General features: G+C 48.9%; 2 protein-coding genes across 5 annotated transcripts in view; one reads left to right on the forward strand and one right to left on the reverse strand.

The window, feature by feature from the left end:
• The window catches only part of OLAH (oleoyl-ACP hydrolase), a 39,119-nt gene extending 28,958 nt beyond the window's left edge, over nucleotides 1–10,161 (reverse strand). Inside the window, exons 1-3 of one of the 4 annotated variants that reach the window (XM_066585608.1) lie at nucleotides 9,104–9,223; nucleotides 8,973–9,028; nucleotides 4,558–4,690 (exon numbers count right to left, since the gene is read on the reverse strand). In XM_066585608.1, coding sequence (XP_066441705.1) covers nucleotides 4,558–4,687 — 130 coding nt within the window. In that variant the 5' untranslated portion in view covers nucleotides 4,688–4,690; nucleotides 8,973–9,028; nucleotides 9,104–9,223. Of the gene's footprint in view, nucleotides 1–4,557; nucleotides 4,691–8,972; nucleotides 9,029–9,102; nucleotides 9,236–10,070 lie in introns of those variants that run through there. The other 3 variants (XM_066585606.1, XM_066585605.1, XM_066585607.1) reach the window with 3 other exon arrangements.
• The window catches only part of CROT (carnitine O-octanoyltransferase), a 56,864-nt gene continuing 48,910 nt past the window's right edge, over nucleotides 9,415–17,368 (forward strand). Inside the window, exon 1 of the mRNA XM_066585604.1 lies at nucleotides 9,415–9,488. The gene's annotated coding sequence lies outside the window, so the exon portion shown is untranslated. The remainder of the gene's footprint in view (nucleotides 9,489–17,368) is intronic.

Genomic DNA, 17,368 nt, shown 5'->3' on the forward strand with positions numbered 1-17,368 from the left:
TATCCAATATTTCCTAGGTATATAAAGAAGGAATAAGCCTATCTAACCATTATTGTGTACAAGCAGGAATTGTTGAGTTTATGGAAATTAAAAAGCAACAATCAGCCCCCCCCCCCCTCAACATGTTTCATCACCTCAGTGACGTCATCAGGGGTTTGGGGCCAAATGGCAATCCAATAGGGGAGTGAAGGATAATTTATAGTCTCTGATAACCTCAACCGGCGTCATCCAAGCAGATCAAGGTTCTCAGTGAACTAATAAGAACTGATATAACGTGTGAGGAACAACCAATCATACATAGTATTGAGTCCCCACCCCATAGTCTGGTGACATCATCAGCCTGCATCATCCAATCAGATCAAGTTCCTCAATGAATCAATAAATGCCATTATGAGGAACAACCATTCATACATAGCATTGAGTCCACCCTATTGCAAAACTAACGTAATCACGCACCAATACCGTTTTGCCTGCTAACCACCAATTAAATGTTGGCGCACGCGTAGAGTGCAGTGAGCGCCGCCCAGGGTCAGCAAGACACGCCCCTATCTCACGTGAAAGCAGAGAACTGCAGCTCATCTCAATGGAAGTGAATACGGCTGAGCTGGAATACAACTTACAAGTGTTCATGGTAGCAGACATAGTTTGAGTCATGTAACCCGTTCCACTCCGGCCCCAGCAGCTATCAGCCGCTGGCAACTGCCACGATCGGGACTAGCTCCGGCCATGTCAGTTAACCATATAGATGCCACAGTCAAAGCTGTCTGCGTGTCTAAACAGTCAGTCGAAGCGGGACCCTCTGGGGCGATCGCAGAGTGCTGATGGGCTAGCACAGTGATTCCCAATTGGTGTGCCGCGGCTCTCTGGCTGGGTACTGGTGTATTATGTCGCCACAGCAGCTTTGACAAATGTTAACGCCCCTAGCTTCTGATTGGCTTGGGCCTGTTTAATCCAGAGAGCCGGCGGCATCACAGAGCCGGGCCCGGCGACACGTGACAGTAGAGCTGGCGGCCGGGACACAGTGAGTGCGGATCTGCAAGGAGTCGGTAAATATATGGGGTGGGGGGTTAACAGCCGGGTCCGCAATAATGGGGGCGGCCAGGTTTGAGATTTTGAAAATCATCCATATGATGTGGAAACAATCTGCACAAACCCCGTGTGGATACTGACACGTAATGATGGAGGTAAAAATCATGTCATAATAAGCCCCGCCCCCGACCACACCCCCTTTGGTACGGGGTGCCGCACTGTAAAAATTTTTTTTCCCAGGGGTGCCCCAAGGCTGAAAAGGTTGGGAAACACTGGGCTAGCATGTAGCTGGAGCCTAGGGAAGGCCCCCAGGGCTGCCACACATCATGTCTGTGAATCAAAAGTCATCAGATGTATGTACCCCAAAATTGTACTAATATTGTACCAACTATAGCTCACCCCACCGAACACGGGCCCTCACAGCCCAATCAGTGAAAAAACTAAATGAGTAAAATCTAAAAAAAAATTAAATAAATAAATGACATATATTAAGTCTATTTGGTATCGCCATAATTGTACGGACCGCGGAATAAAGGTCACATGTCGTTACTAAACCAACACCACTACCGCAGTCCTACAAGAGAGGAGCTGCCCTACTGCTGCAACAAGAGGGAAGGACGGGGAAACACATTAAAGAAAGGGGAAAGGCTCCAGTCATGAAGGTGTTAAAGAAGTCCTCTGCTTGGACCCTTCACACAGGATGTTATTAGTCGGCGCGGACCTCCCCCATCACAAGGCCATCCCAGGGGGGCTTTAATTCCGCACCTTTTAAAACCCACAAGATTAAATGTCGCAGCGGAAAAGCCTTCTTCTGCAGAATTAGAGACGTCGTGCGGAATCGTTTGTGGATTTCTAACAGACGGAATTTCGCAATCCCAGTCTGCGGAAGAAAAACGCAAGATATTCCACAAAAGGCAGTTTGCAGTAAAAAAACACAACAGGATGCAGACTAATTGACAAGATGTGCGTTTGCTGCTCCCTGCGGACGATCGCGGCTCTCTGACAGCCGTGCGGCAGGTTGGCCCGCAGCAAGCGTTTACTTCTTTAGCGCTGCCACGGGATAAATGAAGCGCTAGAAGTGCCCATTTAAAGGGAGCCGCCCCCTGCGTTGTCCATGTATAAACCCCTCCACGTGACTCTTTGGATACAGCGCCATCTGTGGCTTATGCCTGCACTGCCATTTTTATCTGTTCCATACCAAGGATATCACACAGGAGTGAATACGGCGACTACCCTGCTTCTTGCTGAGCGCAGAGTCGGCCAGAGAATACTGCTGGCCTCTGCCAATCTCCAAGCACGTCTGAACCCGACAGTCCATGTTGTTGAAGTCGCCCACATCGATTGCAGCAGTTTAACATGTAATGTTACCCTTTGGTGTGGCAGCAGTGCAGAGCTTATTGGTGAACGCTTAAAGGACCTTTCACACCGGAGGGAATATCCTTGCTGCCGAATATACCGTCACTGAACCCTAACCGATGCAGAATGGCAGAAGGATTCTGCCCCAAAATCCGTACGTTGGCAGGGCAGACCTTGGGGCTTAATATCCCGTAGGAGGGCATACTCTAACGCTGTGGTGGGATGTTCTGCCCCATGTAAGAGGTCCCTTACTTACCCTTTGGATGACTGCACAGGTAAAAGGCTGTAAGGTTTGGTAATGTTGGTGGCCACAAACCCTTTGAAATGATCGAGTCCTGAAGAAGGATTGAAGGTCTACCAGGCTCTGGTTGGATGTGTGACAAGTCGGCTCCATTCTTTTTGTGCTGCGTCACACAGTTTTTATTCCAACTGGCCAATCGGAATAATCTCCCGGTCCTGACAGGGCCAAGCATGTCTCTACACACAGACCTGAGGGGGACATGTGATCTGTTCTGGAAGGTCCTTGCAGGGGATACAAACCGTTCAACCCTGTACGGACCAGCCTATTGCCAGCCGAATATTACATTACAAGACAGCAAACCAATACTGGTGAAGACGGTTAAATATGGAATTATATATGACCATCTTAGTGGCTGGGATCAACCAGCCAATCAGGTGTGTTTATCCGCTTACACTACTGTACAGTTTCTGGTGGAAAGAAGACTTTCCAGAAAACAAATTCCCAGAACAAAGTTTATGCAGACACTGAACAAGGCAGGATTGTGTGCAGAATTGTGAATATAGCTCTGAAGCATAATATAGGCTGTCAAGTTGCCTACATACATAAGAACAAAGTTGGTGGACCCTGCTGACTTTGGCGAGAGCGGCTGACTATATTATGTGTAGGGGGAGTGCCAACTCTTCCATGTCAGGAGAAAGGATCGGGCATCCATCATGACCATTGATGGCAAATTTACATCAGGCAGTGGTGAAGGGCATATAGAGAGGGCTAGGGGAGCCAAGTTGACTCCATGCCTGGCAGCTATCAGCTGCTTCTGCCAGCTGCCGGTAAATGATGCGATCAGAGTTCGCTCTGATCGCAGCGGCAGTGAACGGTTAAGATATCGCATTGAAAGCTGACCGCATGAATAATCAGTCAGAGACCCCCATTGGCCCCCCTGCAATGGTATCAGGAGTTGCTAATGGGCTAACATGGCAGCGCAGAGCCTATTAAAGGACAGAACATGATAGGCAACATCAAAAAAATGCTACATGCTGCAATACTCAGGTATTGCAGTATATAGTACAAGCAATCAAATAATCACAAGTTCAAGTCCCCTGTGGGAACTATATAAAAGGTGTAACAAAAAAAAAAAAATCATAAAGATTTTTTTAACAGTAGAAAAAAAAAAACTATATGAATTTGGTATCAGCGTAATCGTACCGACCCACAGAACAAAGTTCAAAGTCATTTTAACTGCACTGTGAATGCTGCAAAAACTAACCCATCCACCCAAAAAAAGGTGGAATTGCATTTTTTTTTATTTCTTCCAACTTAAAAAAAGTTTTTTAAAGTTTTTCCATATATTATATGGAACATTGGATGATATTATTTAAAAAAATGCAACTCATTCTGCAAAAAAATAAGCCAGACTATGGCTAGGTCAATGAAAAGGTTAAAAAGTCGTGGCTCTTGAAAGGCGGAGATAAAGTTTCAAAAACACGAAAATGAAAAAAGCTCTGATCCAGAAGGGGTTAACTTCAACTTCCAAACTTTTTTTGTCGTCAGAGATAAGCCCTCACTAGAGAAGTCTGGCGGCAGCTTTCCTCCCTTTCCAAATTGAGAACACATGCCCGCTTGGCCATATTGACCGTGCGTTTCTAGAGAAGCCGGGAGAAGTTGTTCCGGCCAACCCGCTTTCATTCGCAGGAAACAGGCAGTCGTTCAGAAACGAACAGGAAATAAACAAATTCTTATTGGTCGTCCAGTCAGGAAATTTACACTGAACGCTAATCCTGCAGATTCCTGCTGGATGCGGAAATCTGAAGGGTTAATCGGCCGGCGGAAAAGGGCCCAAACTCAGGATCAGTACAAGTCATGTGACGCATTTACAGAGGAACCTCATTAAATATATCCTATAGGTATAAATATAAAACTTGCACCATACAAACCTTCAACGGACTCATCGAAGAAGCCCCCCCACCGCGCATAAAATAAGGATCCTCCTCCAGCCCAGGGGAAGCAGAAGAGTCGGGTCAAGGCATCGGGCCGTCCATAGAAGCAGTTCACAAGCTTATCCATCCTCTAGAAACGAAGAAAAGAGAGAATGGACCTTATGTTGTAACAACGAGGCCTCTACTATGAATGAAGAGTTACGTTGGGGCCCAACGGAGGCGGGCCGGAGTCATAATTAATTAGGAGCTACTCATATAGGCAAGTAACCATGTATAACAGCATAGTATAGGTTATCTGCCTGTATGAGGGCGCTCCTCATTAAATAGAGCTCCGGCCCCCCTCCGTCCATCCAGTTCGCATATTTGTAGTTTTCACTTAGGTTAAGCAGCGCTGCTGATTAGAGCCACCTGATTGGCTCTTCGGCAGCACGTGACTACACAGCGTGCGCGCGCATTGCCTTCAGCAGCCGTGCACTACACACTACACTTAAGCAGACGTGCGCTACACACTACACTCAAGCAGCACGGGGTTAGGTTTAGGGTTAGGTTTAGGATTACCTAAACCTAACCTTAACCCTAAACCTAACCCTAAACACTAAAAGTAACCCTACACCTAACCCTAAACCCTAACCCTAAACCCTAAACCTAACCCTACACCTAACCCTAAACCTAACCCTAAACCTAAACACTAAAACTAACCCTACACCTAACCCTAAACCTAACCCCATGCTGCTTAAGTGTAGTGTGTAGTGCACGGCTGCTGAAGGCAATGCGCGTGCACGCTGTGTAGTCACATGGTGCCGAAGAGCCAATCAGGTGGCTCTAATCAGCAGCGCTGCTTAACCTAAGCGGAAACTACAAATATGCATCCAGTTCAGTCCGTTTTCACCCCCCTTGTTGCTCCAGGGGAAGGCAAAAAACCCCAATGAGGCAGAAGCCAATTATCCCATGTGGTGGAAAACTTCCTTCCCGACTCCATAATGGCAGTCAGAATAATCCCTGGATCAACGATTGAAAGTTCCTACCTGTCTGCAAGACCCGGAGTAACATCGCCGCTGGTTATTTAATGTCTATATCCTGTAATATCCTTCCGCTCTAGAAAGACATCCAGTCCCTCTTACACTCCTCTATGGATCCTGCCATCACCACTTCCTCAGGCAGAGAGTTCCACAGTCTCACTGCTCTTACAGTAAAGAACCCCCTTCTGTGTTGGTGATGAAACCTGCTTTCTTCTAGACGTAGCGGATGCCCTCTTGTGACCGTCACGGTGCTGGGTGTAAACAGATCCTGGGAGAGATCCTTGTATTGTCCCCTCATGTGTTTCTAAGGCCGAGGCGGCAGCATCAAAGGTGAAGAATAAAGTATAAAATCCTTTTATTGCTTCCATATAGTAAAAGGCTTGAAAAAGACATGGAGGCGGAACGTTCCCTTTACTATATGGAAGCAATAAAAGGATTTTATACTTCATCCTACACCTTTGATGCTGCCGCCTCTGCCCTACTGTTATGGACTGACCCTGGATTGGAGGTCCATGATCCCACTGACTGGTGGCTGTGCATATATCTACCTTGCCCATTTGGGAAAGCTGTGTTTGAGTGCTGCCGGACCTCTATGTACTAATGTATTTCTAACACGTGAGGCCTGACAAGTGCCTTATATAGTGGGAGGATAATGTTCTCGTACCTCTTTTAATGCACCCCAAGACTTTAGTGGCTTCTGCAGCAGCTGACTGGCATTGGTTACTACAGTTAGGTCTACAGCCCACTAGTACCCCCAGGTCTTTTCCCTAGCTGTACCCCATTTAGTGTATATAGGTGACATCTGTTTCTCCTGCCCATGTGCAGAACCTTACATTTATCCACATTGAACTTCATTTGCCATTTTTCTGCCCAAGCCCCCGGCTTATCTTATGTTATGGCAAATATTTGTGGCATTAGCTGGTCTTTATTTACAGCACCTCCCATGATGGGCACGTCTGCCCATGAAGCTCCCACTATGAGCCAGCTGGTCCTACACACCTCTACTGGCTCCCGTCGGGCAACCACTGGTCCACTCTAACCAAGTTTCGTGGTTGCCTGCTTCTGTCTGATCCATGGACCACCATGTAGCTTCTGTCCCCTCCACTGACTAGGAGCCAGCTGTTCCTACGCACCCCCATTGGTCCACCCTGGCCAATCTCCATGGTTGTTGGAGTCTATCTGAACCACATACCAGCCATGTATGAGAAGTTAGTGATGCACATGCACCTCCACTGGCTTCCCTCAGTAACTGTTGGCCCAAGACTGTGCAGACCGGGGAGCATCCATGCAAGTTGTGTCCCACCACAGACGAGAAACGTGCGATTATCTCGCTGTGGCCCGCAACTACCAACTCCGTGTGTGTGAAGTGCTGCAACCCCACCGTACAAAACCGAACACCACAACACCGCTTGTAAAAAGGGGGCCGGAAGCAGAATTCTCCTACTGTCCCTCACCGGCCTCCTTTAAAGAGTAGCTGCACCTTTATCAGTGGGGATCTGAGTGTCGAGACCCTCACTAATGGCTGGAATGAGGGGACTGCAGCGCTCCCCTCAGCACTAGGCTGCTTCGGTTGTCATCGTAGGTTGCCGGCTCCTCGTGGCAGCTGAAGACTGAAATTGAAGCCAAACGAGGCGCGGAGCGTGGGTGTGCACTTGTGCCCCTTCATGTTAGCGATTGCCAGGGGTCTCAGCACCCAGACTCGCACCGATGTAAACTTTTGACACATCGCTCGGACTTGTCAGGTGTTTTTTTTTTTTAGTGCAGTTACTCTTTAATCCCGGACTTCTGTACCGACCGCCCTCTATTGTGCCCTTACCCCCCTTTAGATATCTGGTACCGCCAGCCATGTGGCCTTTGCAGACTATTCCACCCCACCTACATGAGCCTCCCCACTACTACCCGTCCTTCCTGTGGGCCCGATGCCCCTTATGCTTCCTCGTCCGTCACTCTTGCTTCACTAATGAAAAGCAAGTTGTGAATGTGGATAATGGTCTTTGTTGGGCTTCTGTGGTGGGCCCATTTACACGGGCGTGTTATTATGAATACGGACCCATGTTTTTATGGGGTGCCAATATTGTGCATGTCCCATCTTGTCTGTATTCACGGACCAAAATCACCCCTGTCTATGGGAGTGTAAAAAAGCCAACATGGATGATACCCGCGTCGCCAGGAGACACTGAAGACAAAGCAGTGCCATCAATTGGGAGTCCTGGAATTTTTTTTTTTGCGCGCATGAAAAATGGACAAAACACAGATAGCACAAGGACGTAAAAACACATGCAACACCCAGCGCAATCCATCCACTCCTCACGGACTGAAACAGCATACGCCCGTGTGAATGAGCACCTAATCAAGAGCCCAACAGTCTTCCCCCTACCCCTGTGCGGGGGGGGGGGGGGGGGGGCTTTACCCCTTCTTCCAGGGCTGAAAATTAGCGTTTTTATTATATGTGTTGTAACTATTTGGGAGTGCTGTCCCTTTAAGTGGGTGACGCGGCTGGCTTTCCCACATTGTGGTAGAGGGTCAGGTGACAGCTACTCCTATACGGTGGAGGAAAGCCGGCGGCTGGAGAGGTTGCTCAAGCGGCAGCTTGGAGTGCGGCTGGAAGGGGAAATTGCTTCTAGCATGGGGCGTCCTGCAAATAAAGAACAGAGGGACAGGCAGATACTCGCTGTAAAGTGGCGGAGGCCGAGAGGCGCAGGCTAGCCGATCCGTGTCCCCGAGCAGCACACATCTGTGCCACAAACCGTGGGGCTTTCCTGGGGATGCCCTCTTGTTATGGGAGCAGGAAAACAGAATCCCCCTGGATTACCGGATCCGTCTCATAACAGAGCCAAACTCTGCTGACGGACCCCGCTGAGTGTACTGGGGTCCGCGCGCTTCCTGCACAACTCTTTCGTCTGGCATTTCACGCCGCGACTCTGACCCAAATGTAAACAGAGCCGGTCAATAAAAGCTGGGCAGCGACGCAGATAGCGTGCGGTCCGCAGATCTACTGCTGTCGCCCATCGGGTGCGTGCCAGGCTGTTACCAGTTTAGATTGGTCACCACTTTACAGCTAGACGACCCACGGTACCAGATGGCTGCCCCGTACCTACTGCGCCCCTGAAGAGGTGATGGTTCGCCACTCCTGCTATGGTCGACTGACCTATCAAGCCGGAGGGGTCTCCAGGGGTCCCCCCCCCCTCCTTAATAAAAAGCGCAATACGCCACATGGTAACGTATGCAAGGACACGATCATAACGCCTTCCACAATGAGAAGGCGCCGACCTCTTACCCATCCCTCCAAGACGGAAGGTTCTGAGGAGCCCGCTGGCATCTTCCAGTCCTAGGACCGGGTTGCCCAGCGTCACGCCTCGGGGGCGGCGCTGCATTTTGTCGCCGTGTACTCACCAACCAAGTTCTGCAGAGCAGCGAAATGCGTCAGACATAGAATCCAGCGGCGACCCCTGCAGAGCAGACAACAAGCACAGCTGTTAGGGCACGACATAAGGCTGATAATGACATTATACGGCATAACCTACTCTGGGACTCCGCAGGTCGGGGGCACAACGCCGTCAGCTGCCTTCACCCAGGTAGCATAATGCCAACCTGCCAACTACACGGACTGCCTCCTCTTCTGGCCAACTGGCACATTGAGTTCCCCGGACTTTGCCCTTTTCAAAAATGGCCGCCGACGTGCGTTCTTGTGATTGGCTGGCGGTGGTGTTTACGCTCATAAATCCCATCAAACGTCCAATGATAGAGCTTGGCCACGCCCAGTGGGACGGGTTTCCAATGACAGCGCCGATCTGTTTGTCCAATCAGTGCACGCTGCACACGTTTGTCCCTTTCGCTGTTCCGTAGTGTTAGGTAATAGAAAATATCGTCCAGGACGAAGGTGATCGGTGTGTACGGAGCTGGGCTCAGGTAACGGGAGGGCGGGAAATAACGGAGCAGGGTTTATGTCTCCGGACTCTTGCAGCTTTCTACGGCGCTTTACGGGCTGTTTGTTATTGTAGATCTGACTTAAAGGGGAACTCCACTCACAGCGTCACCAACATAGGATTTATCATGTCACTTAGAAATGAATCCTAAGGGTATAGTTCCCATAATGCACCAGGGAGGGGATCACACCGGGGTGCATTATGTGCGATATGAGAAATACAAAAAGTTACACTTGTGTGTTGTGATGAGGGGGGGGGGGGGGGGGAGGGGGGGGGGGATACGGGTTTTGTGCAGCGACAGATCCGGCTTCATCCGACACTCGCAGTATATATACGAATACATAATGGTGGAAAGAACAGAAGCCGCTCGATGGTGGAAATAAAAGGCGCTATACTGCGAAAACTATATACAGCCGCAGCCGTAGGCGGCACATTAGATGCCGGAACGTGGAAATGATCCGACAGGCGGATGGAGCAATGATTCCAAAATGTATTCCATAAGAGACCCCCAACAACTAAAAAAAACACAGAACAGGTACATTAACCCCTTAACGACCGCCCATACCTCTTTTGACGGCGCTGCATTAGAAGCCCGGCATGGACGTCCTGTGTCGGGGGAAGCAGGTGCTCGGTTTTCAAATATGACAGCCGGCACTTCCTCTAATAGTGGAGCCTGAAGAAACCTTAGATTCCCGCTATTTAACCCTTTACAAGCAGTTCTAAGAGGAGGCTCCCTCTGTCACCCATCAGAGTCATACAATATGATTGAGGGGTCCCGCCCCTTGTCCACAGCCTGTAACAGGAGGGGGTGGAGCTTAGCCTTGCCCCCTCCCATTGCAAACAGCCAGAGCGGGATGGGAAGGGGGAAAGACAGCTCAGATGGTAGCGTATCTTAGCCAGCAGTGTGAACGGTGGCTGATAAACGCTCCTGTGAATAAGCCCTTACTATGTAAAAAAAAAATATATATATATCTCATGTTGTATCGCTGCGTTCGTAATGACTGAGAAGGAAGTTAGTATGTTATTCAACCCACAGAGTGCCTGCCATAAGAAAAAGGAGCTCATAGAGCTCAGCCGATGAAATAGTAAAACTGCTATGGCTCTTGAAATGCAGCAACACAAAACCAAATCTTAAAAAGTGTTTTTTTGTGTTTGAAAAATAGCAAAAAAATAAGAAACCCCCACCCCCACTGTGTAAACCTGGTATCGCTGGAAACGTGCAGAAGAATGAGAAGAGGAGGGATGTCATCGTGTAATTCATGCTGCACACCCAATGCTGTAGAATTGTAATCCAAAAAAAAAAAGGCAGAATCTCTTTTTTCCCCCCAATCCACCCCCAAAAAGTTAATAAAAGTTATACAATACATAATATGTACTCAAAAATGATGCTATTAGAAAATACAAGAAGTCCCGTAAACAACAAGCCCGGCCACGGCAAAATCAAAAAGCTGCGGCTCCTGGAATGAGACAATGAAGAAAACTAAAAAATTGGTTGGTCATTAAGGCACAAACCGGCTGTCACCAAGGGGTTAAATGGGGATCCTCCGCACGGACAGCGAGCGGGGAATCCGCAATTTAAATCTGGTCACATGAGACCGGCCTAACGGTAGATACAAGGGAGCGCTCCTTCATAGTTAGAGGCAGCATATGCAGGAGTGCGCATGGCGTTTGTTGCGGAAAGAAGCGGCAGCGTCTCGGGGCGCTCTACGGGCGATGGTAAAAGCGAGTGACCCTCAAGGTTTGCGCAGTTCCTGCGGCGCTCTTCGTGGCGGCCTTCCGATGGTTTAACGGCCCGCAGTACAGCACTTTGTTGGTGCATTAAAAACCCGCTTTTGTTTGCCAGCAGCCTATGGCAGCGCCGCGCCCTGACAGACATTCACCCCGCCCCTCCAGTCTGCGAATGGTTGGACGGCGGCGGATTAGACGGAATGGAAATCAAATAATGATTTTTTTTTTTGGTTTGCCGAGCGCAGCAGTTTGGCGCGGCCGCTGCCATGTTTACACCCGACGATCAGCATTCATTTTCACTCGTTTTAACGATCCGTGTAAAAGGCACCGACCGCGCAGATACTGTCCCCCCTGTGTAGATTACACCCGGGCAGATTCTGTCCCCCCTGTGTAGATTACACCCGGGCAGATTCTGTCCCCCCTGTGTAGATTACACCCGTGCAGATTCTGTCCCCCCTGTGTAGATTACACCCGCGCAGATTCTGTCCCCCCTGTGTAGATTACACCCGGGCAGATTCTGTCCCCCCTGTGTAGATTACACCCGGGCAGATTCTGTCCCCCCTGTGTAGATTACACCCGGGCAGATTCTGTCCCCCCTGTGTAGATTACACCCGGGCAGATTCTGTCCCCCCTGTGTAGATTACACCCGGGCAGATTCTGTCCCCCCTGTGTAGATTACACCCGGGCAGATTCTGTCCCCCCTGTGTAGATTACACCCGGGCAGATTCTGTCCCCCCTGTGTAGATTACACCCGGGCAGAGTTCAGTTTACGCCAGGAGACATTTGTTACTGACATCTGTAAATATTTTATTAGCAAGTCTTATCGGCGGAGCGCGCCCGGATCTGGCGTGCCGCCAGCGCTGCGTGATCGCATCCTAACATCATTCTCCATGGTACAGCGGTCGCTCGTTAGACACACATGCTGTGCTGCTCTTTGTACAGCAAGAATGCATGTCATTGCTGACAGCCTGCTTGTTGACGGTTTCCAGGCAGCAGCCTGCTCTACATGACGGAGCAAAAACGAGGTAAAACAATGAAAATGGCACAAGGGGGCATGACAATATAGAAATGCTGCTGTGGGTGAGGCCGGCTGCACACCGCGAGCCGGATTCCGCATGCTGACTCTAACCCCGGCCGGCGGCATCGCGCACCTACTGTTTCTGTAACCGTGGACCCTCGCAGTCGGTCATGCGCAGTACAGATTTTCTCTTTTAAATATTTGTTTTTCCCATGCTGTCGCTAGGTGATGACGCGAGTGCCCGCTGCCCACCTGTAATGTGAATTGCGGATGGACTGCGGGTCGGATGGCGTGGAGTCCACAGCACAGTAGAGCATGCTGCAGTTTTTTTCTTCTGCGAGCGGAATAACAGGATTTTTTTTCTAACCGTAAAATCTCTTTCTCCTCATTGGGGGACACAGCAAAGACCGTGGGATACCGCAACTGCCACTAGGAGGCGACACTAAGCACAAGAAGTGTCAGCTCCGCCCGCTGGCTATATCCCTCCTGCTGACACCCGGCTAATCAGCTTGTCTGCCAGCAGTAGGAGCCGCCATGCGGGAACGGAGAGACAACAATAGTCAGTAATATGACACAAAGGTTGTAACTGTAATGCAAACACAGCACCATGTGCGACTTACAGAACCGGGTCCGGGTCAGGAAACCAACGGTGTCATATAAAGAACGTGGCGGGGCGGGTGCTGTGTCCCCCAATGACGAGAAAGGGATCTTACCGCGAGTAAAAAATCCTCTTTTCTGGCTCGTGTCATTGGGGGACACAGCAAAGACCGTGGGGCGTCCAAAGCAGTCCCCAAAGGTGGGAAAAGGAAAATCCCCTCCGCACCCGGTCAGTTTACAGCCCTCTGTAACCTTCCGCCTAGTGACCCACGTCCGCATTGGCACGGCTGACTGAGCCTGCCGCCCCGTCCTCCTAGAAAGCCACGGATGCTGGTTTGGTTCCGAGGCTGCCAGAAGGACCGGGCCCATAGTGATTTAGCATGTCAGAGCTGACCGGAGGGGAGCTGGTTTATGGATCAACCGCCCCCTGTTGGAGGAGGAACCCCCCACCACTATACGTAGATAAGACGATATATCCTGACTGGATGTCCATCCCCCATAGCGGCGTGAGTGCACATAGTATGCGGCCCCGGGCGGCCCCGGCCCGTGTCTACTGCTGTAAGTGAGGACAGGGCTAAAGCTGCCTGCAAGGACCGTGCAGACCGGCCACCATAGGGGAGCTAGCTGTCAGGTACGGCTCCCCGATACCGGAGTGTAGAAAAAAATTACAAAAAAACAGTATGTCTGTGAACTTCTTGTGCCCAGTACTCCTTCCCCATGGGAGGAACTACCGGTGTCAGCAGGCCCGGAGTACTGCTGATAACCAGTCTGTACATGGCTGGATGCACACGTGGCACGTTCCTCTCGCCTGCAGTCATGGACATGGACACTGCGCTAAGGCTGCCTGTCGAGAACCGCGGGCAGCACCCCTCAAAGAGCTAGCCGCTAGGCAAGGCCCAACCCGGTCTGTAACAGACCTGATGGGCGATGAGTCCGAGGCTCCCTGTGCGGGTACTACTTCCACATGAAGGGTACTACAGGCCTCAGCACGGCCGCAGCCATGCTGCAATTAGTTTGCAAGACGAGATCTTCTCCGGCTGGATGCCTATAGCGAGAGCGCATAATGCGTGGCTCTGGCCGGCTCCTCTCCACGTGTCATTGGGCACACGGACACCGCGCCAAAGCTGCCTGCAGGGAACTGCAGGAGGGGCACCCGGAGAAGTATTAACAGGCAAGGCTCCACCAGGTGAGCGATAAGTCCGGGAACTCCCTGTCCAGGGACTCATTCCAAGTGGAGGGTACCACAGATCTCAGCAAGGCCGGAGCCATGCTGCAATTTGTTTGAGCACAGTCGTTCGTAAAGACAAGATATTCTCCGGCTGGATGTAATCTCATACTGTAGCGAGAGCGTGCATAGTATGGGTTAATATGTATAATATATAACAACCAATCACAGCACAGCTTTCATGTTACCTCAGCAGTATAATATATAACAACCAATCACAGCACAGCTTTCATGTTACCTCAGCGGTATAATATATAACAACCAATCACAGCACAGCTTTCATGTTACCTCAGCGGTATAATATATAACAACCAATCACAGTGCAGCTTTCATGTTACCTCAGCAGTATAATATATAACAACCAATCACAGCGCAGCTTTCATGTTACCTCAGCAGTATAATATATAACAACCAATCACAGCGCAGCTTTCATGTTACCTCAGCAGTATAATATATAACAACCAATCACAACGTAGCTTTCATGTTACCTCAGCGGTATAATATATAACAACCAATCACAGCGCAGCTTTCATGTTACCTCAGCAGTATAATATATAACAACCAATCACAGCACAGCTTTCATGTTACCTCAGCAGTATAATATATAACAACCAATCACAGCACAGCTTTCATGTTACCTCAGCAGTATAATATATAACAACCAATCACAACGCAGCTTTCATGTTACCTCAGCGGTATAATATATAACAACCAATCACAGTGCAGCTTTCATGTTACCTCAGTATAATATATAACAACCAATCACAGCGCAGCTTTCATGTTACCTCAGTATAATATATAACAACCAATCACAGTGCAGCTTTCATGTTACCTCAGTGGTATAATATATAACAACCAATCACAGCGCAGCTTTCATGTTACCTCAGCAGTATAATATATAACAACCAATCACAGCGCAGCTTTCATGTTACCTCAGTATAATATATAACAACCAATCACAGCGCAGCTTTCATGTTACCTCAGTATAATATATAACAACCAATCACAGCGCAGCTTTCATGTTACCTCAGTATAATATATAACAACCAATCACAGCACAGCTTTCATGTTACCTCAGCAGTATAATATATAACAACCAATCACAGCGCAGCTTTCATGTTACCTCAGTATAATATATAACAACCAATCACAGCGCAGCTTTCATGTTACCTCAGTATAATATATAACAACCAATCACAGCACAGCTTTCATGTTACCTCAGTATAATATATAACAACCAATCACAGCACAGCTTTCATGTTACCTCAGTATACTATATAACAACCAATCACAGTGCAGCTTTCATGTTACCTCAGTATAATATATAACAACCAATCACAGTGCAGCTTTCATGTTACCTCAGCAGTATAATATATAACAACCAATCACAGCGCAGCTTTCATGTTACCTCAGTATAATATATAACAACCAATCACAGAGTAGCTTTCATGTTACCTCAGCAGTATAATATATAACAACCAATCACAGCACAGCTTTCATGTTACCTCAGCAGTATAATATATAACAACCAATCACAGCGCAGCTTTCATGTTACCTCAGCAGTATAATATATAACAACCAATCACAGCACAGCTTTCATGTTACCTCAGTATAATATATAACAACCAATCACAGCGCAGCTTTCATGTTACCTCAGCAGTATAATATATAACAACCAATCACAGCGCAGCTTTCATGTTACCTCAGTATAATATATAACAACCAATCACAGCGCAGCTTTCATGTTACCTCAGCGGTATAATATATAACAACCAATCACAGCTCAGCTTTCATGTTACCTCAGCAGTATAATATATAACAACCAATCACAGCGCAGCTTTCATGTTACCTCAGCGGTATAATATATAACAACCAATCACAGCACAGCTTTCATGTTACCTCAGTATAATATATAACAACCAATCACAGCACAGCTCTCATTTTAATGACTGTGACACATGGATTTTGGCACTGATTCCAACAACTGAGCCCGCGGTGTGAACACCCCTTGTGCACCCCTTGTGCACCCCTTGTGCACCCCTTGTGTACCCCTTGTGCACCCCTTATGCACCCCATATGTACACATGGCGGATTTTTGCTGCGTTTTGCCGCCTGAATTCTCTGGCAGATCCACATCATATTACAAATCTACGTGGAAGAGAAGTGGCATGGCGGTTCTTGATGTGGAGGCCGCACCAGCAATGCTGCAGGCAGACAGGCCCATTGTGAAGGGCGCTATCTGCCTGCACATCCTGACAAATATTTGCCTAGCTCCGCCTTCTGGAGGCGGGATCAGTGCAGAAGAATCGGCATTGGATTCTGCGTAATTTTCTGCATGAATTCTGCCTGCAATAACTGTGTCTGACCCGCCGCTTTGTGCTGGTATCTCAATCCGGAAAAAAAAATCACATTTCCACGTTAATGCGGGTCATATCGCTTCTGGACGTGGAAACGTATCGAAATGCCGCACATTGACGGCGCTAAATCCACGTGCCGATCCACTCCGAAAACCACAGCAGAGAGCCGGAGGTCGTGACACGGTTCTCACAGATGGAATTCACGTGGAAAATGCCACAGCGACTTGCGCCATGTGAACTTGCCCCACAGCCGCCTTTAGCGGGCCGTAAACGCTACGGAATTGATGCAAAGCGTGGAGCGGAAATAGTCCACCGGAAATCCGCAACATATTTTATATACGCCGCGGAATCTGAATCCGCAGCAGGTCCGTTCATGCCTGGATGGTCATTTTCAGCTGTATATTGCAGATCGGCACCGTTAACGTTTGGTTTTGGCCGCTGCGGACTGGCTGTATAGTCGCTGCTGATTTTCTGCTGTAGAAATCGTGCGCCAAATATGTCCTGCGTGAAAGGTTGCCTTCACACGGCCAAGAAAATCACTCAAGAAAATCCCGCACCAATATGAACCCCATTCTTTGAATGGAGCCATGTACATTGTGGCACGGTCTATATTTCCGTGTTCCTCAGAACGCATCGCCTGTGGTTTTTAGTGGGTCAGGAGGACTCCTCGTACAGCGTGCCATGTGCACGCCATTACGATTTGAGGTCTTCCATTGACAATGATAGGAAGCGCTGATCTTCTGATGCAGCTGGAAGCCATGCCAGTGGTACACGACGTTACTGAAGTGATGTGAGGCATTTACGACAAAAAAATATGCCTCACATCCGCGGGTGAATCGCATGTTCACGAGCGGTTGATATTAGGCAGAGTTTCACGGCCCGATATCGCTCTTGGCCACATGTAGCTAGCCTAGAGGCCCATTTACACGGAACGATGA

The sequence above is a fragment of the Eleutherodactylus coqui genome, chromosome 12 (assembly GCF_035609145.1).
Source record: "Eleutherodactylus coqui strain aEleCoq1 chromosome 12, aEleCoq1.hap1, whole genome shotgun sequence".
In the NCBI taxonomy this organism is placed as follows: domain Eukaryota; kingdom Metazoa; phylum Chordata; class Amphibia; order Anura; family Eleutherodactylidae; genus Eleutherodactylus; species Eleutherodactylus coqui.